Source organism: Prionailurus viverrinus, chromosome D1 (assembly GCF_022837055.1).
Source record: "Prionailurus viverrinus isolate Anna chromosome D1, UM_Priviv_1.0, whole genome shotgun sequence".
NCBI classification, from domain to species: domain Eukaryota; kingdom Metazoa; phylum Chordata; class Mammalia; order Carnivora; family Felidae; genus Prionailurus; species Prionailurus viverrinus.
This window is the reverse complement of record NC_062570.1, coordinates 96,918,373-96,941,322: the sequence shown is the minus strand read 5'-3', so window position 1 is coordinate 96,941,322 and position 22,950 is coordinate 96,918,373. Positions and strand designations below refer to the sequence as shown.

General features: G+C 45.4%; 1 protein-coding gene across 1 annotated transcript in view; it reads right to left on the bottom strand.

The window, feature by feature from the left end:
- Positions 1-620: 620 nt before the first annotated feature.
- Positions 621-22,950, bottom strand: part of EXT2 (exostosin glycosyltransferase 2) — a 147,365-nt gene continuing 125,035 nt past the window's right edge. The window contains exons 11-14 of the mRNA XM_047878133.1: positions 13,443-13,586; positions 10,593-10,721; positions 8,772-8,854; positions 621-2,477 (exon numbers count right to left, since the gene is read on the bottom strand). Coding sequence (XP_047734089.1) covers positions 2,339-2,477; positions 8,772-8,854; positions 10,593-10,721; positions 13,443-13,586 — 495 coding nt within the window. The 3' untranslated portion in view covers positions 621-2,338. The remainder of the gene's footprint in view (positions 2,478-8,771; positions 8,855-10,592; positions 10,722-13,442; positions 13,587-22,950) is intronic.

The window sequence follows — 22,950 nt, the reverse complement described above, 5'->3', positions numbered from 1 at the left end:
GTACCTAGGATATAATACTCATTCTGCGATAGATACTGTTTTATGCTATGTTGCCAGGTCTAACCCACAATATTTCTGGGAGTAGTAAGGTGCCTTAAATGGAATTTTAATGCCCTGAGAAGTCCAGTGACTCCTAACAAGGTGATAAAGTTACACTAACAGAGCCCCCTGGGGCTCCCAATCATCTCAGATGGAAGTGGTCCTCTTCCAAAATCAAAGGGCTGACAAAGTTTTTGAAAAGAAAAGAAAGAAAATATTTACCCTCAGAGAGGGAGACCTGGATTGCAAGCCAGCCACTAAAACAGAGGATTCAGTGATGGGAAAAAGAGCAGAAAATCTGAGGTGACGATGCTGAGGGAAAAATACCGGGAGTGAAATACACGCACGTATACAACGTTCACCCGGTTCTTAGCTTCTGGCAGGGATTTAAATGTGAGGCCCAACCCTTCCACCCACCCTGAATCTTGGAAAAATGGCTAAGGAACCCCAGAAAGGTTAGCAGTACTCATCGTCTGTGGCAACAGAATTCCCCTTCTCTTGGTTTCTATCCTACCATCCCCAGGATTGTGAATATGAGACTAAGCGCCTTCCCATATCCCCTACTGACAGGAATAGAATCATTCAAATCAGAAGTATTTATTAGGCACCAGTGTTTGAATGCAACACGAGGAATAATCACAGGTTCCGTGTGTGCACCTGCAACGTGAACAGACAGCGGGGAGCGGGGAGGCATCTTGTCCCTTCTTGCCCATTCCACCAGCACCGGTCCCGGGCTCTTGCTCCTCAGTGTGAGAGAGTAAAACTCATGATTCCCGCTTTCAATTTTGTTACCTCCTGAAGTTTTCTCTGACCTCTCGAAGTCTATAGGAACACATTGGAAGTGACTCTTGTTAAAACTACACGTTTAAAACCGATAGCACAGTAACTATTCACCTTCATGTCACTCAAGAGAACAATGGGTGGCATATTAGTGACTTCAACTGGCACACAACTAGGTTTCAGTAATTATAACCATATTCCAAGCAAATTGTTCTGTATTTTGTGTTCTGGGGACATATGTTATGGCTAAAGCCCAAACTGTGGCTAATCTTAATATTAGAGCCAGATAAATCTGTTTCGAATCCATAACATCTAACATTTGCCAGAGTAGATTTGTTCATCAACAGGGCTTAAAGAGGTATAATTCACACATGTGCAGTATTACTAAATGCTGAAATTTAACGATTTAAATATACCGGCAACTATGGCAAAGCAGTTGTTATAGCAGTATTTAACATTAGCCAGAACCTCCCTGGCTAACGTTAAGTTTACACCGAAAGAAGGAGGGAAATTTTGGAATCCCCTTGGGGTGGGGATCACAACTGCCTCGACTTTTACAACACGGTACCAGCTACAGCAACTCAGGGTATGGTTATTACAGGCCCTCTGTTTTTCCCTAAGAATACCTATGAAAAACTGACTGGATCTGATCAAGAAGCAAACAGAGTCCTTAGGAGGTTTGGGGAGACATCTTGTCTTAGAATGTTTACAGCTTGGAGATCTTCTTCTGCTTGAGGCACATGGCACCAGATATTCCTCTTGGCTGTGTGTCCTCCTGGACGTGGTAGGAGGTTTGGAAATAGACTGGAGTTAAGGCCAGAAGATGGAGGCAAAATACACACAAAAAAGAAAGTTCCTTGGCTTACCAATAATCAGCATTTAAGACATATTGTAAAAAGGAATAAAAAATTATTTTAATCATATTAAAAAGCCAAACCAAAGAGGAATGGTTCATGGAATTTACAGGATCCCAATTCAGCACCTGGTGCTCCACCTACGCCTGGGTCCAGTGCCTCAGGTCCTAGGGCATGCGTCAAATCCCTCTAAGCTGCTGGGATTTTGTGCCAAATTCTTGGTTTGGCTTTTCCTCCTAAAAAGTCACTGATCTGAAATAGCTAAAGGTGAGATATGGGCACGATTTACATGATTCCCCAGATCGAACATGGTTGACAGTTCTGTCTGCTCTACGGTCTGAGGGTCAGTGAAGTTTCCTTTCAGACTGTTCCCTGCAAACAAAGGGAGCCTGGGCTGCATTTAAACCCAGAGCATGCCACAAAGGCTCCCATTTGGCATTTCCAGCAAGAACCCATCGGGGTCATAAGAAACACTAGAAGAGCGCACGCACCGCTCAAGGTGCTTAGACGCTCTCTTCAGGTTCCAGTTCTCGAGGAAGCAGGTTAGGTGTCACAGTCCAGTGTGTCAACTGAAGGTCCCCCACACCCTGATATCAGGGTGCCGGGAGGCTGTGCTCCCCTACTTTGTCCACGCGTCACATTCAGACCTCCGTCACTGATGGGTTTCACAAGCTGCCGATGTTGGGGAAGCTCTTCAGTTTCTCGGGAAAGTCATCTTTGTACAGGACAGGGTCAGCTCGGTGCTCCACCACCTTGAGCGGCATCGTCCCGAAGACTGAAGCAAACTTGTTGATGCACTCGGACCTGAAGGGTTTTGGGTGGGCGCGGGGGAGGCAGGTGAAGAGGGAAAGGGGTAAGGAGAAGAGAGAAAATGTTCAAGGGGCCGACACATGAGAGCAACATACATACACTACTCAATTATCAACAAAAGAAATCCAAGTATCGCAAGCCTGCTCCCAGGTTCTCAGAAAAGGTTGGGAGGGTGTGGACACAAGAAGTGATCTGGGGGTGCTGTGACTATTAGTTCAGGGGGAGAGAGTGAACAGAGGATGCTGGCGGGAGGTCACTGGCCTGTGCAGAGGTCAGTCTCTTTCCCCCTCCCCCTCAAATTCCAGTCATTCTTCCCCGTCACTACAAGCAGGCCTCAAACCAAGGTGGATCGGCTGCGAACAATTCTTAACCCCGTCTCTGCCAGCTAAAGAGAGGCCAAAGGGTGGAGAGGGAAGGGGCGCCTGGATCCGAGCTTCAGCTCACTGGAGTTTAAAAAGCAGAAGAGAGGACCTTACACCAGCAGCAACGGAAGGCAGAAGGTAACGGGCAGTGAGGCTCACTTCCAAACAGTAAGCCCTTCACTCGCTCAACCAGTGTTTCTCGAGGGCGATGCCGGAACTGCTGGCCACCTTCCACGAGCTCCTCCCTGAGAGCGGGCCAGCCGCTCCCGTGTCAGAACCAGCAGCGACACAGGGCTTAGGGACAGGGCGGCCCAGCAGCGCTGCAGGAGGGGAGACGCCGGTGTCCTTGACTCCATACCGCCCCCTGAAGCCCATGAGCCATCTCCTCAGAGGTGAGCGGGTCAGGCACGCTGGCGGGGAGACGGCTCTGGTCAATCAGGCCAACTGAGTGTGACAGCCGGGTAATGAGGACGCTCCCGCATCCGGACCAGAGGGAAAACAAGCCCATAAACACCGCTTTTGAAGTCAGGGGGACCTCAAGGATGCATTTCAGAAAGGTCAGCGCTCTCTCCCCTCAAGTCGGGCCCACGGCACCCGACAGCTAGGGTAAGAACACACCAATCGGAGGCAGAACCATTTCCCCAAGAGGGGTGGAAGTCCAAGACCCCGACCAGAAGCCTCTCCTGTCCCGAGACACTGCGAGCTTTGTTTCAAATTATTTCAATCAGTAAGTTTTTGAGTCTTCTGAGCTTGGGGAAGAAACCAATTAATAAAGAAGCCAGTTATCCTCAATTCCTTTCTCTTATTACGTTTCTAAGAGAATGTGTTACCACTTCATTCGGAGCTCTTGGAGCTAATAACATGCCTGTGTCCACCACCACGAACCAACAACTAACACTTATTATGGATTCCAGGCTGCCTTACAAGTGCCCTACATGTATTAGGAACCCACTCCAACCTCCCGACAACCCTAGGGGGTGGGTCCTATGATTATTCCAATTTTCTACTGGGAAGACTGAGAGAGAGAGAGGCTGAGTAATATGTCCAAAGGCCAAATAACAGTAAGAGGCAGCACCAAACCCAGGCAGTCTGGCTCCTGAGGCTAAAAAATCTTAATTATGAGATGATACAAATTTATTTATGAACACAATTCTAGAGTCCAAGTGGAGCGGTTGGAAATTAACGACTTTTGCGCTCCTATGATGTGCCAGATAATTTACAAACACGATTTCATCGATTCCTTAAAGTATCCCCCTTGACATGCCCAACGGCTGGTTTACAGCAGCTTCCTGTTATGGGCCGACAAGTTAAAGCTGAGGCCTGAGCCCCAGAGCTGGAAAGTGCCGGAGCTGGGTGTGCAGCCCAGGCCTGCACTGGCAAGAGAGCCTCTGTACCTTCCCTCACCCTACCAAAACGCAGAGGCAATGACTTCGCCTCCTGCCACCACTCCTGTGAGACTCGGGAGGTGGAGGCTGAGGTTCCAAACTGAGAGGGGACCCGGGAAAAGACCGAGGCGTGCCCTCAAAGTGCTGCCGAGGAAGCACAACAGCCGCCCTCTCCTCGAGGTACAGGGTCAGGGCAGTGCAGACAAAGTTAGTCTCTCCGAGGTCTTACTTTGGGCAGCTGTTCTGCCTACAAACACGTACAGATTCTTCCAGTTTCCAGTCATTATGCCCGTAGACTCTGGCCAGCAAAGCCCAGCAGGGCCCAACACACAACACAGGTACCGGTGGGTACGTATTAAAGAAGAGCCATGGTTCTTGGCAGAGGATAGCGGCTCCCTGGCCCGCTGGAGAAGACTGAGCACAATGTCTCCTCTGTAAACAGATCTGCCAACAGGGCCGGGCCACAGGCAGGAGGCCACTGGGGCTCGGGCCAGCTGACTTGTTGACAGCTGCCCCTGGCTGACCCAGGCCTAGTGAGTGCTTCTTTCTCCCCATGCAGCCTGCACCGGAGAAGCCGCCGGCTACTCTGAGTGGTGAAGGTCCTTAACTCTCCGGCCAGGGACTGACAGTGTTGTCTACCTCCTTTTCACACAGGGCATCTGGGTTGGGGAACAGGTTGGGGTAGACGGTGAGTCTGGTGGTGGCTGGTAGGTGACTTGCGTTGTTCTGTCAGAGGTCCAGCCACCTTGTCAGTAAATGCTCCCCTGGGTTGGTTTTATAATCCAGTACAGACAGGCTGAGAACCACCAATGTCTACCTCTGAAGTGCTGGAAGTGTCTGTGGGAGAAAGGACTAATGGTTTTCTGTTTTCCTTGTAAACACATGCAATTACCTGAAGTAACCCGGAGCCTTTAGGACTAATGCTGGGGAAACTGGGAAGGAAATAATGTTGCCAGGCATCGTGCTACAGGCTTTCATATGTTATTACTTCATTCATCCCCAGCATATAACACGGTATTTGGTACAAAGAGGCTCAGTAGATATTTGTTGAACCCATGAATGGACACTGTAATGTGATAGTTACTAATACACCTATTTTAGGAGATAAGGAGATTGGAGTTTAGCATAAAGTCAATCAGTTGTCTTAAGTCAGATAGCTACTAAGTGACAAATCCATAATTTGAACAAAGACCTGAATCAGAATAGTGTTCTTTTTCTTAAGATCAGCACCGTCTGCCACATTCCCTTACCTTGTTGAAGCTATTGGTCAAAATGAACAGTTACATAGTCTTCTGGTTTTCTGGCTCTTAAAGAATTAACAGACCATCCTGGAAATGGATGCTGGCAGTAAAAGCTACTTTCCTACACAACTGTGATTTCTGCTCCAAGACCCCAAATATAAGAATAAATAAGCTTATTAAACCACAAAACCCAACACAAGGTCATAACTTGCACAGTGGTTAACTTGCTTCACTGTTTTGTGCAAAATGTGAATTTTGCAAAGGGAACTATTAAGAAAAAACAACAAATGAACCATTCTACAACTGTAACTCCACTTCTGGATCTACCCACGATGCCTTAAATCATGCCTTCCTCCCTCCCGACCCAAGTGCCTTATATAATAATTTAGTGATTCAATCTTTAATCCAAATAGTTTTGCTCCCGGTTTCTGATTTCCAGATTGATTTCCTCTGTTCCCTATCAAATTTCTCAAAAGGGTATTCTACATACACTAACTCTACTTCCTCACCACAGACTCACACTCCACAACCCTTAAGCCCCACTGCTCCATGGCATTATTATTATTTTTTTTTTTTCAAAGTCACCAATGACCATTTAATTCAAAGCTCTCTTCCCAGTCTGCATGTTTCCTGCTCCTCCCTTGCTTCTGTGCACTACAGACCCTGGGTCTCTCCTGGCTTCTCCGGTGGCTGCTTCTCTGTTTTCGTGACTCTTTCTGTCTCCTAAATGTCAGAATTTCTCAAGACTCTGCCCTTGGCTTTTCTTCAGTCAGTGGCCATCTCTGGGAAGATGTCTTTCAGATATCTACCTTTGTTTTCATCTTCTTCCTGAAGGTTCCACATTTCCAACTGCTTGCTCCATATCTACATCTGCACATACAGAGGGAAAGACCCCCAAATCTTCACCAACCTGACTGTTCTCCAACTTTGCCCATGGTTAAAATCTCCTCCCGTCCTTGTTAATTACACTGTTGAAGGTGCAACCATCTGTGTTCCCTCCTCCCTTAGCTGGCCGTCTCCCCCTGACTGTATTATTCACACTGTTGATGGTACTACCACTCTTCCTGACTCGACATCTAAGCTCCCTCTGTCAATTCCTTCTCCATAACCTCAGGTTCTAGCATATCTTCCTTTGGGTGAAAAAGCATCTCTGAATATTTAATCCATCCCTTCCTTTCCACACTCAGCTTAGCTCAAGCTTCCCATTTCCACATGTACTTTCGTCAATTTCTTCGCCTTCATTCTACTCTGCACCACTTCCAAATTAATCTCAAAACAATACTTTGATCAAGCTCCGTTGTTCAAAAACTCTCGACGGCATGTCAGAGCCTGAAGAAGTTCGTTCAAGCTCCTTCACTGGGCAGTCCTTCAGGGTCTAGCACCAACAGGACAAAATTCTACACTCTAGCCACACCAGACCCCTAACTGCCTGCCAGATACACCTTCAACCTGATGACTGGAACCTTCAACCACCTGGTTTCCCCTGCCTGGGATCTCCTCTTCTTGTCCAGTGATCTTAGTGATCTTTGAAGGCTTATTTCAAGTGCCATTTTTTACAAAATTATTCTAGTAATCAACCTAGTGAGAAGCCACGTCTCTTTTCTCTGACCAATTATAACATTCTGAGCCTCCCTTATGGTACTTAACCACATATAGCTTTGGATTGTTACACACACAGGTGTGTGTGTGTGTGTGTGTGTGTGTGTGTGTGTGTGTGTGTTGCTGTTAATTATAAATTCTGACAGAATCTGATTTAAGCCTAACAACATCTGGGTAGTCACCTATTCTATTTTCAAAAGTCTGTTCCCGACAGGAAGCCCCCGCATCTCCCTTAGTTACTGTAGTCAGTGTTTAATGATGATTATATCTAACTTAAATCTCTCTCATCGTATTTTAAGTCTCTTTACATTGGTCATCTCAGTGGTGCTGGAGAAGAGTTGCTTAGCCTTAGCATGAACTTCAAGGCCATTATCAGGCCAACGTCGGTCCCTAAAATTCCTATCTTACACCATATAACCCCATCATTTTAACTCAGCCTACTCAACAACCAATTGCTTAATGCTATGAATTCTCCCAACACAAAGAATGGAGGTGGGTTTAATAATAATTTCGTGTACTCCAATAGAACTATAATTGGGGTCTCTTCCAAATGAGCTATGACAGTCATTGTGACTGCCCTTGACTGTGTAGTAACTATGATACCCGTGACAGATATTTCCCAAATCACAATAATATGTTATTTCACACTGACAATTAATAAAAGTCATGTCATTTGGGTAAAATATTTATATATGAAGGAGATAAAAGGATTATTTACAGGGTAGGAAAGAAGTAGGAATACGAAGGAGTAAAGCATTATAGAATCCAGGCCAAGTGCAACAACTTTCTGCACAAAAAGATCTTCCAGGCTTTAAGGATTTTAACACGGTGGATAGATTTCAGAAAGACTGCAAGCAGACCCACATGGGACCCGTGGACACCTGCGCTAGATATCTCATTCTCTAAGGGCCACTACAACCTTCCCTGGGTGCACTTTGGTCCCCTGACAGCACTGCTATGGGATGTCCAGGCTTGTTGTCTTATGTAAGGAGCTGCCTTTTGGAAGAATTCGGTTTGATTCAGGAGATGCCAAGCTTGGGGACCTTCAGGATACAAGTGAGAATGGTGAGGTCTAGGGAAAGATTATAACGATCCGAAGGAAAGATGTAGGTTTCCCACTCCTTTTACATCCGCCCCCCTACGAGGCTTAGTAGTATGTCTCACACAAAAGTATGCTTGTTGAGTGACTGACTGAACTGAAATAAAAGGAGGATTTCAGAGCTGACTTGCTCCTCTCACTCTGTCATGTAAAGAGCTGTGCTTTCCATTCTGTTCTTGGTAGGTGTTTGGTCAGAGAAGGTAACTTGTCTCTAGGTTTGGTTTCATTCCTTCTAATCAAACTTTTATTGTCACGTGGAGATACCCTGCAAAACAATGCCGCATTCTCTTGGAATTAACTAGCCTCCACCCAAATGACTGTGGATGGCTGACTGTTAGTCCACATGGAGAATGTGACTTCAGGAGCTTAAGGCCAGCTATATTTTTAAGACCCTTCCAGCCATTACAAATTGAGTGAGTAGCATTCCAAATTAATTCTGTGGGTGACCTGGGCTTGAACTAACCCAATTCCCACAGTGCAAAAGGAGGTGACTATGGCTACCAGCTGCTGTCCTTATATCTCCAACAAGTCCCATAAACAGGCCCAAGGCAGGAAATGGGGATCAGAGGCTACGGCAGACTTTTGGTTAGAGGCTCGCTCACCTCTCCACCATGTGCGTCTGGTCTAGTGAAAGCCCGTCAATGGCTGTGCACTCAGGACACTTGAATTTCTTTCGCGGTGTTACCTGCCAGAGAAGTACAAAAATACACCTGGCCGTCAGTGCCAAGGACGATAAAATCACGCTCGTGACAACACTCTGCATGCTTCTGTTCTGTAAGCTGAGCTTCCTGCTCTCTCCACACGCACACACGCGCGCGTGCGCGCACACACACACCCTTCGCCATTCCTCCATTCAGTTCTGTCTGGCTTGGCCAACGGCACAGCTCACAAGGGCCCAATAAAAAAGGCTTGGAGGGCTTTTGCCTTCTGTAACTGGAAAGAAGTGGTGATGACAAGCTCCTTAATTCCTGTTTAATGACTGTTTTCTCACTGCCAAGGTCCTTGTATAAACACCATTTGTTCTTGCAGCCATAAGGGCGATGAAATACAGCTTCCCATAACTTTCACCGTAACCTCGGTTCCAACAGGCACTCTTTTTCCTTCTTCCAGCTAATGGCAAATGCTTTGAGCAGCACCATGCTCCTGAAGGTGCCAGCTTCTTTTGCAATTCCCTTCAATCAGGAAAAAAATCCCATGGTCTCTCGCCCTCTGAATTCTTTTCCCTGACTCTCCCTCCCGCTCTCCCGAACCTTAAACTCCTAACGATTTTCTTAGCAAACCCAGGGAGACTGTTATCCAAACCCAGTGAAGCTAAAGAAAGAGCAGAGAGAGGTTGGGCAGGGGGAGAATGCTAGATAACTAAGGCCAGGCTAAGAAGCACACAGATGCCAGAACGACTGTCCAGAGTGAGCCGGCACAGCTAAAATCTCTTGAAGCACATCAAAAAGCAACTCTGGAGATAAGAGGGGTTCCTTTAAAACTAATTTTGTGATTTACATATTGGACTTTTTCTTGCAGTGAGCTGTTGACTAAGTTAGAGGGCAGGGGGAGGACTGGGTCAAGTTTGCAGATTACAGATAGGGACTCTTCCTCTTTTTTAGTCACTTTGGTTTAATCTGACTTCTCCCCTCAATTAACAGCATGAACAATCAGTGGGGGCCATACCACGCTTCCAATGTACTTCCAGTATGGCAAGACTCCATTACAGGAATCTGTCCTTGAAGCACAGCCCGTTTTTATATGGAATCCGAATGCGGAAGGAAAGAAGGTCAGGATGATTCCACTCATAAAAATAAGGAAACTCTCTCTTCGTATCTGGGGATCTGGGTTTGAGCAAAATCTACATTTCAGAAACAGACACCCATTACAGATACAGAGATCCCCATGTGATCCTTGTGTACTCTCAGCTTTTATTTATTTTTTTACTCTTAGCTTTTAATATGTTAAGGGAAAGATACTTTTAAAAACTGGTAACTGATATTTTAAAATGTTTAGAAAAACCACAGTTATCATTGTACAAAGTGTACTATCTTCTCTATGTCTATAAAAAATAAAAATCAGCTACTTTAAGAAAGATGTAAGTTGCATTCTTTAACTAACAGATCTAGATTCCCTATCAGCTTTGAGAATAAAGTTTTTTAAAAACATGATACGTAGATTGACCATTACAGCCTTTATCTCTCATACTGGAGATTAAAAACTGTAACTAAAGAAACCGTATTTAAAAAAAAGAAAATATGTTTAAATTATCAAAGCCTAGCTTCAGCGTTACAATGTGACTGCATCTTAAAGCTAAAAGAGAGCTTAAAGTCATCCAATCCAACACTTCATTTATAGTTATGAGAACTTCTCAGGCTCAGAGAAACAAAGACTTGCCCAAGATCACAAAGTTAGCAGCAGAGCTGGACCAGCATGCCTCCTACCTTGATGACAGCTTTTCCCGTGACGTTAGCTACCAGGAAGTTCATGGCAATGTCTTCACAGTTCATATGAGCATCCACCCAGTTCTTGATATCCCCAGGCATTTTGTAGGTATACAGGTAATTAAAATACTGTCAGGTAAGACAAAAAGAAGAAAGACGCAAATGGCAGCGGGCCACGGTTGATGGGGCCACTTAATGGTTGATGGTTAAGACAAAGAGTCACTTAATCATATTGCGGAGACAAGCTTTCTCTCATAGGATTAATCACAAGGCTGTAAAAAGTATTAGAATGCTTTTGGTCAGGTGATCAAGTATCTTTAATACTGTCATTCTTTTAAAATTCACCTATTGTTGGGGCACCTAGATGACTCAGCCGGTGAAGCATCCAATTCTTGATTTCGGCTCAGGTCATGATCCCAGGATCCTGGGATGAAGCATCATGTCAGGGGAGCCTGCTTAAGATTCTCTCTCTTCTGGGTCGCCTGGGTGGCTCAGTCGGTTAAGTGTCCGACTTCAGCTCAGGTCATGATCTCACAGTTGTGAATTCAAGCCCGGCAATGGACTCTGTGCTGACAGTGTGGACCCTACTTGGGATTCCTTCTCTCCCTCTCTCTCTCTCTGCCCCTCCCTCGCTTGTGTTCTCCCTCTCAAAAATAAACTTAAAAAAAAAAAAGATTCTCTCCCTCTCTCCCCCACTTGTGTGCGCTCTCTCTGTCTCAAAACCCCAAATAAATAAATAACATAAAAAATAAAAATCACCTATTATAAGCAGCGTAGGTAGAGCGTGAAGCCCTTGAATGCAGATGCTTCAGACTCATGTTCCATGTATTTAGTAAGTAAAATATCATTCAGAGACACACTGTATATGGATCGCTACCAAATTCTTTCCCTTGAGTCACAATGCTCCATCCTCTTTGCTACATTGTCCCCGCAGATTGAAAATAGAGACAGACATAAATTAATGGTGGACTGACACTGCAAAGGTATGTGCTTTTTATTTTTTTTAAAGTTTATTTTTATTTATTTTTGAGAAAGATACAGAGAGTAAGTGGGGGGGGGGAGAAGGAAAGGGGAGGAAGGGAAGGAGAGGAAGGGAGAGAGAGAGACAGAGAGAGAGAGAGAGAGAGAGAGACAGAATTCCAAGCAGACTCCACACTGTCAGCACAGAGCCTGATGCAGGGCTCAAACTCACAAACTATGAGATCATGACCTGAGCTGACATCAAGAGTCTGACGCTTAACCGACTGAGCCACCTGACACCCCAGTATGTGTTTTCTAAAGTAAAATACATATGAGGCAATTCTGCTACTTCCATCACTTACATGTATAAAATAGTGTGGACGTTCATGGAGAAAAAAGTGCACACACTGTACTACCATAAACTCCAAGAATTATAAACATTTATTTATTTATTGGTAAGAACAAAAACCCATTTCTAAATTCAGAGCCCTGAAAAATACACAGCAGTGCCGAGATACCAACAAGCAGTCACTACAATACAGCTCGTTAACTTAACTACACTGGGGTGGACAGACACACAGATGTCCTCCTGACATCAGTACCTTGTGCTACTGCTGACAACAGACAAGTTGTTAGAGTTCAATTAAACTATACACTCCCAGGGGCACTCAATCATCAAACCGAATATTCTAAAGTCCAATACGCACTCTTCAACCTCTCCCTAGTAAAAAAAGTCAAACACACGAGGTGACAATTCTCAGAAGAGAGGAAACACAAAAGACACAAAAGGAATTTCAACCACAATAATCAAATCAGAGTGAAAATAGTAAGATCCGTCTTCACTTATCAAAACAGCTCAGTTTGATTTTTCTCTTTTTACATATTTCATGCAAGGAGGGGTAATAGTAAGATAGTTCTATATTTTGCTGTGTGTGCAATTGGTGCAAACAATGCTGAAAACGACAGACAAATATGTACATCAAAACCTCCCCAAAATGTTCATTCCCTTTGATGTACTTCTAGAAATCTATCACAAGCACAATTATGAAAATGGATACTGATCACTATTTAAGCATTAGATATTAAGCTTATCTAAAATAGCAAAACCAACCAAAACAAAAAAACCAAAAGCAAAAAACACAAAGGGTGCCTGGATAGCTCAATCAGTTGAGCGCTCAACTCTTGATTTCGGCTCAGGTCGTGATGCTGGGGGTCATGGGACCAACACTGAGCTTGGATCCTGCTTAAGATTCTCTCTCTGCCTCTGCTCCTCTCTCCCACTCATATACTCTCTCTCTCTCAACAAAAAAAGTAACATAAATAAATACATAAAATAGCAAATAAAAAATTAGAGACAATCTAAACATCTAGTGATAGAAAAATAGTTACACACGATTTATGGAATATTAATACAATAGCATATTAGCAGTTATGTTACGAAGAAATGTTAATGTTAAAAAAACTCATAATACATGCAAAAAGCAGGCTAATGAGAATATTTACAACAGTCTGCGTACGTGAATAAGTAAATAAATAAAAGGCAAACCGCAAAAAACATCTATACGGTAACAATGATTGTCTCTAGGTGATGGGACTACAAGTGACTTTTCTTCTATGATAACATTTGTTCTGAATTTTCCATATTTGCTAATAGCAGTATATGCGTTATCTGTATAGTAAGAAATATAACTAAAAAAAATCACACAACATGGCCTTTCTTCCTTAACTAGTGTAGTTGACACACGACACGACATGGCCTTCGTAAGCCCTCTGACTAGAACATTTTTCCTAAACTCAGCAGAAATTCAACTGGGCCAAACAGAACAAACAGCATGCGCTCAGTTGGGTCACCTCAGACCCACCTGCCCCCGCCTGCTGCCCCCCTCTTACCTTGTGATAAAACGCTGCTCCCGTGAGCACCATGGATACCTCATTGGTCCACTCCGACTCATACTTCCACTTATTCATCTCATGGTCCCAGAGATGCAGACGACCTGGGTAACCCACCAACCGGTCAGGAAATTCCCGCCACACCTAAGGCAAGAAATACATCAACGATCAATTCCCAGTTCAGACGGCGACGGAGCACAGTGCTAAGTTATACACATGGTATGCAGACTCGCCAGGTTGAACTCTTCACCAGCTCAGATCAGAATGCGCCCCTGAAGATGTTCAATTAAACAGGTGCTAGCTATTCCGTCAATACTCAAAGACAGATGCGGATTCTAATTTCCTCCAAATCTTCCTGCGGTTGCTTGAAAATAGCTTACTGAGGGGCGCCTGGGTGGCTCAGTCGGTTGAGCGTCCGACTTCAGCTCAGGTCATGATCTCACAGTCTGTGAGTTCGAGCCCCGCCATCAGGCTCTGTGCTGACATCTCAGAGCCTGGAGTCTGCTTCAGATTCTGTGTCTCCCTCTCTCTCTGCCCCTCCCCTGCTCATGTTCTGTCTCTCTCTGTCTCAAAAATAAGTAAAAAAAGTTAAAAAAAAAAAAGAAAGAAAATCGCTTACTGAATTGGGCTAAGGTAGGTAATCCCTTAACAAATGATTATGGAAATAGGTTCCATTTTTAATGAATGCACACATGAAGAATAAATGGAACCGTGCAACTCAACTGTCCTAGTTTATATTAAGTTTGGCAATTGTGAAACCTTAGAAAGTCTCTGTTTCTTAAAAAACAAAACAAAACAAAACAATTTCTCTGGAGCACACAGCCATTCCTATGGCCTTTTAGAAGCCTCATGTGTAGAGAATGTGCCTGATTCTATAATGTAACACACTGAAAACAAAAACTTGAATTCCACATTTGGAAAGGTTCTTAGATACGGTTTTGTGAAACAAAATTTGGTATACTGGGGGTGGGGTACCTCCAATGATCTTTCCCCGTGTATTTCTGTGTAAGTTAGTTTAACCTTTAAAAAAGAGGAAGTGCGTATCGTTAAGGAGTATTGACAATTTACCAGCTGTTCATGCTGCCACGTCTCAGCACCATGATTCCTCATCCTTTACCAGGCCTCTAAGGCTCCTGAGGGTCCAGTCCTGTGCCCTATTCTTTAAACTCTCTAATTTCAACTAGTTTTCATCCCTTTAAATACCTTCTATAATCTACTGACCTCTAAATTTGTTTGGCCCAGAATGTTGCAGAGATAACCAACTACTTACTTAATATCTTCCACTGGATAAACAGGCATCTCAAACTTAACATGGCCAACACGTAACTCTTGATTCCATATCCCCAGATAAGCCGTTCTCTCAATCTTCTCATCTCAATAAATCGGCTACCTGACTGCCCCAGCCCAAAAGCTACGAGACAGCCTTTATTCCTCCCTTTCCTGCTTCCCCACACCCCATCCATCAGCAAGTCCTGCTGGCTCTACTTCTGACCACCTCTTGCCAATTCTCCCACCCCTCTCTCCAGCCCAAACCACCATCCTCTCTCACCTAGACTGTTGTTAACAGGGCTCTAACTCATCTCCTTGCTTCCACTCTCACCCTTTCAGACCATTATTTATAGAGTATCTCTAAGAGGACTATTCCTAAAAGAATATTAGAGTACAGATGGTCCCTAACTTAGGATAGTTCCACTTACGGTTTTTTGACATTTGCAATGGTGCAAAAGCAATACGCATTCAGTAGAAACCGTATTTCGAATTTTTTGCATTTGGATCTTGTCCTGGGCTAGCAATCTGCAGTACGATCCTTTCTCATGAGGCTGGGCAGTGGCAGCAAGCTGCAGCTTCCAGTCACCATGCGACCACGGGGTCCACAATCTATACATCTAGAGCCATCCTGTACCCAGGCAACTATTCTGTTTTTCGCTTTCAGTACAGTATTCAATAAATTACACAAGGTGCTCAACTTTATAGACTCTGTGTTAGATGATTGTGCCCAACTGTAGGCTAATGTAAGTGTTCTGAGCACCTTTTAGGGTAGAATAGGCTAAGCTGGGATGTTTGGTAAATCAGGTTTATTAAATGCATTTTCAACTTACAATGGGCTTATCAGGTAACCCTATGGCAAGTTGAGAAAAATCTGTATTCTATACAGGGTAACTCAGCCAACAGGCTGTATCCCATTGTGTGTGTGTGTGTGTGTGTGTGTGTGTGTGTGTGTGTATACATACACATATATACATATGTATACATACACATATATACATCTTAATATTATCTTCATCATATATGTCCCTGCATATATATGTCATATGGTCACATGCTGCAGCAAGCAGAGGCTTCCTCAATGCCTAGGTGTCACTGAGTCCAGGGAGGATGTGTCATTGCTTGCCCAGAGGCACAGCCAGTGGGCCAGCGCCCCCTGCCCCTTCGGTAGTTTGCTAGGGCTAGTGGAACAGACTCACCACACCAGGCAGCTTAAAGCAACAGAAATCTAGAAGTCTGAAGTCAAGGTGCTGGCAGGGCCATGCTCCCTTCTGACACCTATAGGGGAAGGATGCTTCCTTGCTGTTCAGCTTCATTTGGCTGTCCACCTTGGGTCTTTCTAGGCTTGTAGGTGCATCACTCCTAACCTCTGTCTTCATATGGCCTTCCTCCCTCTGTGTGTGTGTCTCTGGGCCCCAAATTTTCCTTTTTATAGGGATACCAGTCCAACTGGATTGGAGCCCACCCCAATGACCTCATTTTAACTTTATTACCCGAGAAGATCCTATTTCCAAATAAGGTTACTAAGGGTTAAGATTTCAACATATCTTTCTTAGAGGGACACACTTCAACCCAACACCCCCAAAATCTTTAAGAAATGCTATAGCTCTGAAACAAAACAAAGAATGGGTTCCCATGACCAGAATGACAGCCAAATTCCTTAGCATATTCTGCAGGGTGCACCCCACTCTCCAACCTCTTCTACCATGTTCTCCCACATTTCAGTGGCCTTTCTGGTCTTTAATCCTAACCTCTGTGTCTTTTTCTTCTGATGGGGATATTGTCCCAGCTCTTCAAAAAGCTGGTTCTTGCTCATCAGTGAGGTCTCTGCTTAAATGTCGCCTACTTTTAAGAGGCCCTTTCACGCTTTCCTAGCCAAGGTGAACACCTCTCCCACCCGGCCATTCTCCATCACATCCCCTCACCCCATCTTTTTCTTCACCAAACTTTCATTTTCTGAAATTGCTTTGGTTATTTATTGTTTCCTTATTGTTTATCTCCATGAGGACAGAAGTTTAGTCTTCTTCCCCGTGGTTTCTCAAGCACAAAGAACGGCACCCGCGCATGGCTGTGTTCCACGTGCACTTTCTGAACGTATGGACACGGAGGCTCTCGCAGGCGAAAAAGCTGAGAATACAAGAAGGCACTGCAGATCACAGCCAGTGTCCTCCTTTATTCAGAAAGTCTGCAACGGTACCGCTCGACAGCTACCACGAGTAATACTGGGATATCCCTTGCGTGTGAGGATCACAGTAATAATTCACCATTACCAAAGCACATGTTTTAAACGGCTTCTCCAGAAGCAGATAAGGGATATTCGCTGAGTCATTACACTGTCTCACCCAGTCCTCCTGTGATCATCCACGTGCTTTTATGGGCTCTCTGACCTGGGTCTTGAGCGTGGCCTGGGGTTTCCTTTGTGTGAAACCTCTCAAACCCACAACCTTGGCCTCATTAACACCATGTTGTAACCAACAGAGTTAATCAGCCACAGCCATCGTCATAATAGCTGCAGACAAACGAAGTCGTGTCAAACATTTCCTCGGATGTGTAAGGCTGCTGCTGTGTTCCTACTCTGGGGCTTGTGTTTCAGCAGATTAAAATAATATGATACTCTTACAGTTTTATAGAGCGCAGAGCAACAACATAGTATGTGAGCCATAACTGCTGTTTGGTCTGTGGGCCCGAGCACCCTCCATGAAACGCACCGCCAGTTTCCTTCTGCCAACACCGGACACCTGCCTGTTCAAGTCACGCCGCTGCCGCAGTCACCTCAGCGGAATGAAAGAGCTTCTGAAAGGGCTCCAGGCACAAGTAAGTAAACTAAACACCAGGGGTGGGGAACACCCCTGCCGGATGCAAGCTGCGTCTTCCCCGCATCTACTTGGAGTCAACAAAGCTTTGCAATCCCTGCGCTTTCCCACGGGTCCTTCTCTGCAAGCCCCCATTGGCAGCAACCATAACAACACTGGCTCAGTTTTAGGGTCAAACGCCGTCAGGATTTCGGTCTTCTTCCTGTTGGCTAAAGCCACTTATCAGACTTCCCTCCACAGGGACTAAATTCGGTGACACTGGGTCACAGAATGCTGAACTACGCTGTTCTAAAAGCATCAGAGGTGTCCTGAACTTCAGATTCCTTTGGAGCCGTTGGTGAGCGCTGTTCCTCAGGCGGGGCCTCTCTGCCCTTGACTTACTCCAGGCAGCTGGATACAATCAAGAGACCATCCTTGTCACTTCATCTATAACTCTGCAGCTGACTACGGGATCAAAACGGAGTGGGGCCGAGCAGGATGGGCCCTCTCTGATCGAGCCCCAGTGTAGTACGAAGTCGATTATGTAGACAGTAAAGCATCTTCCCAGCCAGAAGAGCGAGAACTCTAATTCCACCCCCTCTCCTCATGGCTACCCACCTCCCACTCTAATTCAGCTTTTTTCTTTTTACCTCAGGGAAATGCTCCGGGGTCAGCCTTCTGTCATTACTAACAGATGCCTTTATATATTGCAGTGCGGGCATCTGAAACTTCACACGATATCCCTGGAGTTCTAGTAACAGTGCTTCCACAGCTCTGCTCAGGTCACTAAGCCATTACTCGATGGTTTGCCTGCACTGCTGAAGTCCTCTGTATAGACTGTCCTCATCTATTTTTTTTAATGTTTATTTTTGAGAGAGAGTGAGAGAGTTAAGAGAGAGGTGGGGGGGAGAGAGAGGGAGGGAGGGGCAGAGAGAGAGGGAGACACAGAATCCTTACATTTAGGGGCCAATTCCACATCACTGTTTAAACAAGGTAATACCATGCTGTTTGCTTCCACTCAAAGGTTTACAAACTTGGTCCTGACCACCCCTTACCTGGATTATGGAAATGTGTTCTTCTCTGAACTCCCAGCTATGCTCACTGAGCTGTTTTCAGAGTTATCTATCTCCCCTCTCTCTCTCTCTTCCTCTCTCCCTTCCTCCCTCCCTCCCTCCAACTTCCTGAGGTCTTCTGTGGCTTCCCAATGCCAGCTGATCAAACTAAGACCGTCCATCTTTGTTTCAAAGGCACAGGAGGCAGCCTAGATCACCTGCTACAAAAAGTGCACCAAGAGGATCTGGCTAAAGCAGATCCAGGCCTCGCCCGGCCACTGAGGAGTTGTGCAAGCAAACTCTTCACGTTGTCCTGCTTTCGTTTTGCCATCTGCAAAAGAGGGGCTGGATTAAATGACCTCTAATGTCCTTTCAGGGCTAAAATCTTCTATCTTCTTCCTCACTGACATACTCCCAAAGAAACTAACCCAGCTGTGATCAGTTGCGAGTTGTAAGTCTCTAAAGTACACGGCCCGCATTATTTAACTTTGGTTTAAAGTACCGTTCACATATGGGTACCCAACAAATGTTCCTGAAAAGAGGCTAGCTAATGCACTATATTCCAAGCTAACTTGGAGAGTGCATTTTAAACCCAGGGTGTGTGCTAACCACAGATTCAGGAAACAGACTGGGGGGAGCAGGGGGAAGGTGTAACAACAGGTGGTACCCATCTGGGCTATGCAATTATGAAATCACGGGTCAGCTTTAGGAGAAAAGCAACTCTCTGAAGGGGCTGCTATAGTCATCACAGTTCAAAGACACAGTTCCACAGGGATATTGCTACTGGGTGAGAGGGATACCACATGTATCAGGAGTCAGGAGCCCAGACAGACGAAGAAGCAGTGAGGGAAATGCGGGAAATATGGATCCAAGGCACATCAAACCGGCCTGGGGTTTCACCTCTGTCCTTGTACATGGCCCCTGGGTTGTGTCCATCCCTAACCATCAGAGTGGAACAGAACCCCAGGAACCAGCCCAAACCCCGTGGTCACACGCCTGGGTCAGCGGAGGCAGAGGTGCCGGGATCCTGACTTTCGAACATCTTTGGATTAGTGGCCCTTCTTCCCTCGGGCTTGTCCTGCATGCTGCCCAGATGGGAGAGGGCTAGCTGGCTGCATGCCAATTCCTGGCTAGTTTCCACAGAAGGGCCAGTTATCGGATTCACTCTCAGCCCTCCAGGAACAAAGCTCACCTTTTATATTTGGAATTTCCTGAAAAGAAGTAGACTGGGGCTTGAGTTGATTGGCTTCATTTTCAGCTCATGCTTTTTTTTATTTTTTGTAATGTTTATTTATGTTTGAAAGAAAAAGAGCGTGGGCAGGGGAGGGGCAGAGAGAGAGGGAGACACAGAATCCGAAGCAGGCTCCAGGCTCCGAGCTGTGTGCACAGAGCCCGACACGGGGCTCAAAGTCGCAAACTGTGAGATCATGACCTGAGCCGAAGTCGGACGCTTAACCGACTGACCACCAGGCGCCCCTCAGCTCATGCGTTTTAGTCACACCGGTGGTTGGTAGTTTGCGTTGGTAGTTTTCTCTTTTTGCCAAAAAGCCAAAGAGCCTCCATCCACACCCGGGATGCAGTTAAATGCCAACGCTAGACATCTAGAGCGAGGGAGCCCTGAGCTGTCACCTGGAGTTCCCTGATGCCGGTTGGTTTTGACAAATACATGTACATGCTGTGTTAAGTATTAAGATTTACCTGTTGGATCACTTCAGTCTGCCTGAGAGACCTTTCCAATCCGAGGCCAGGGTTTGCTTAAAATAAGCCAAGCAGCAAAGCCAGGATCATGGGGAGGCTTCTGGGATTTGGGCAGCCATTCTACTTGCCCCAGTCTGGCTGAAGGTCAGTGCCTTGGTGCTGGGAGACATGCTCTCCCGTTCCTTTCGAGTTCTCTCTTTGGACTCGGGGCCGTGACGAAGGCAAAGAGACAGGCTGGGGTTGGCCAGAGTTGAGACTGTACCATTAAATCCCGCAATGGTAACCACAATTAAGAAGACCCTGCTGGAGGAGCTGGCTTTGAAACATTCTCCTCATCCTGATCTGTACCATCTCACCCGATGGCACAACCAGGGGTCTTCTGTGGATGGTAAGGAGAAGACTCACGCTTTGGCAGTCTGAGCTGCTGGCCCCTGCCCAGGCCACTTCAGAGATCCGCAGCTGGAGACCATGTGGAAGGCAGAGCTCATTCTGTGCGGCTCCCTCGCCGTACAGATGAGAAAACAGCTGGAGAAGAAGAGGCCCTCCCAACGTTACATTGTCAGTTCGAGCCGAAGCTGGAGCCTAACTCCCAGCCTGGGCATCTGTTCATGAAGTCGCAGGATTTCCCACTCTTCCGAGGCTGAAAAGCGCCTCATGTCCCCACACTCAGCGCCCCACTTGGGAAACAAAGAAGTCAGGTGGTGCTGTCTGGAATGGCATTCGGGACCCGTGTTCTACACGAGTGCTAGTGCAGACACGGGAAGAGTCACGCACGCGTACTGACCAAGCTGAGGGTAGAACGGGTAGGGAGAGGAGGTGGGGAAACCCACAAAACCCTGTGCTCCCCCCTGGCATTTGTCTTCTAAAAGCTGAAGGCTCTTCATGAATGTGGTTCCCATTTAGCAAAGAAAGCCACATGCTCACACCATTAAAAGAAGGAAGTCCTGTCAGCTGTGCAGCAAACTAGTGAGACCCCACAGATGACATCCGTGGGTCTGCTGGATCCTGGTGATCGGTGAGGCTCGGGACAGAGAAGGAAATACAAGCAAAAAGCAGCTGAATGAAAGATTAAACTCCACTACTATCTTTCACGAGGCAACGAATCTCCTGAGAGAGAATAACAAAGAGAAGGAAAGACGTGAGTTTGAGGGGACGGGAGGGGTAAGGGATGGGTCAGGACTGGGTCGTGGGTTTTCCAATCTCACACTCCTCAGGACACACTAAACATGAAATCATTTTTATTTCCATGACCTCAGCTCGGGGTGGGGGGGACGGGGGATACTATTTCTACGTCTGGTCCCATGGGATTGTTTAATAAAGTTAAAAGAAGAAAAGTGATAAGTCAAATGGCTACTCTCTTTAAATCCTTTAAATCGAGTGGAAAACGGAAACTTTAGTTTTTATGAATAACTATTACTGAGGCTTCAGAATTTCCAGTTGATTTTGGTGAGGCTCAATTTAAAAGACGGGGGACCAAAGATACGAGCTCTGTCCAGGAAGGGGGAACTCTCCTTACTTCAGGTCACTGCCCTGGTGACTTCCATCGCCTAGCAATCGGGGACACTACTACAAAACTGGCCAATACTTTGTTTTCGTGTCACCGTGCAAAGGGAAGAAGTGGCACTGACCATAAACTCTGTAATCCTGGCTGAAGCATCGGTGTGGTTCCAAACTGATTATGCATGAATTAATTCAGCATAATGCCCTCCTGATACGTCTGCTTAAACCCCATAATGTCCTGGTGGGGAATCAAGCAGCTGAGGGACGCTTTCAAATTATTTATTTATTTATATCCCATGCATTTCCAAAAAATGCATTTCCTTACAATAAAAGGCAAAAACTAAAATAAAGTCCAAACTGTCAGGGCGCCTGGGTGGCTCCGGTTAAGCATCTGACTTTGGCTCAGGTCATGATCGTATGGTCTGTGGGTTCGAGCCCTACACCGGGCTCTTTGCTGACCTCTCAGAGCCTGGAGCCTACTTCAAATTCTGTGTCTCCCTCTCTCTCTGTCCCTCCCCTGCTTGCGCTCTTTGTCTCTCAATAATAAATAAAACATTTAAAAAAAAATTCTTTTTAAAGTCCAAACTGTCAAAACAAAGGATGTCCTCAACAGCATTTTTTTAAAAATTCAGACGCATTCCATCTTAACTCATCTAATGTTAAGAATATTAATCCTAATGTCAAGTTCTAGAAAGGCAATCAAGCAGCAAGCTAAAATCATAAAGTTTGGGGATAGAGAGATATGAGTATTCCTATTTGTCAATTAATTTATACATTCAATTCACAGATATTTACTGAGTCTCTACTATTTTTTTAATCAAATATTTTGATAATTGCAAATTCGAAAGCAGTTGTAAGAAATAATGAAGAGCCTGTGTACTGTTTACCCAGTTTCCCCCAATGGCAGCATCTCAAAACTATAGTGTGATATCACATGACACTGACACTGACACAGTTAAGATACAGAGCTTTCTCCGCCTGATCTTTTATAGACACCCTCCCCCTCAATCACTGGCAATCACTAATGGGTTCTCCATTTCTATGATTTTATAATTTCAAGAAGGTTATATAAATGGAATCACGTAGTATACAACCTTTTGGGATTGGCTTTTTTCACTCAGCATAATTTTTAGGGACTGTCTTACAATCCAAAGAATGTATACAGGGGTGAGAGGGTTGCTCAGTCGGTTAAGCGTTCGA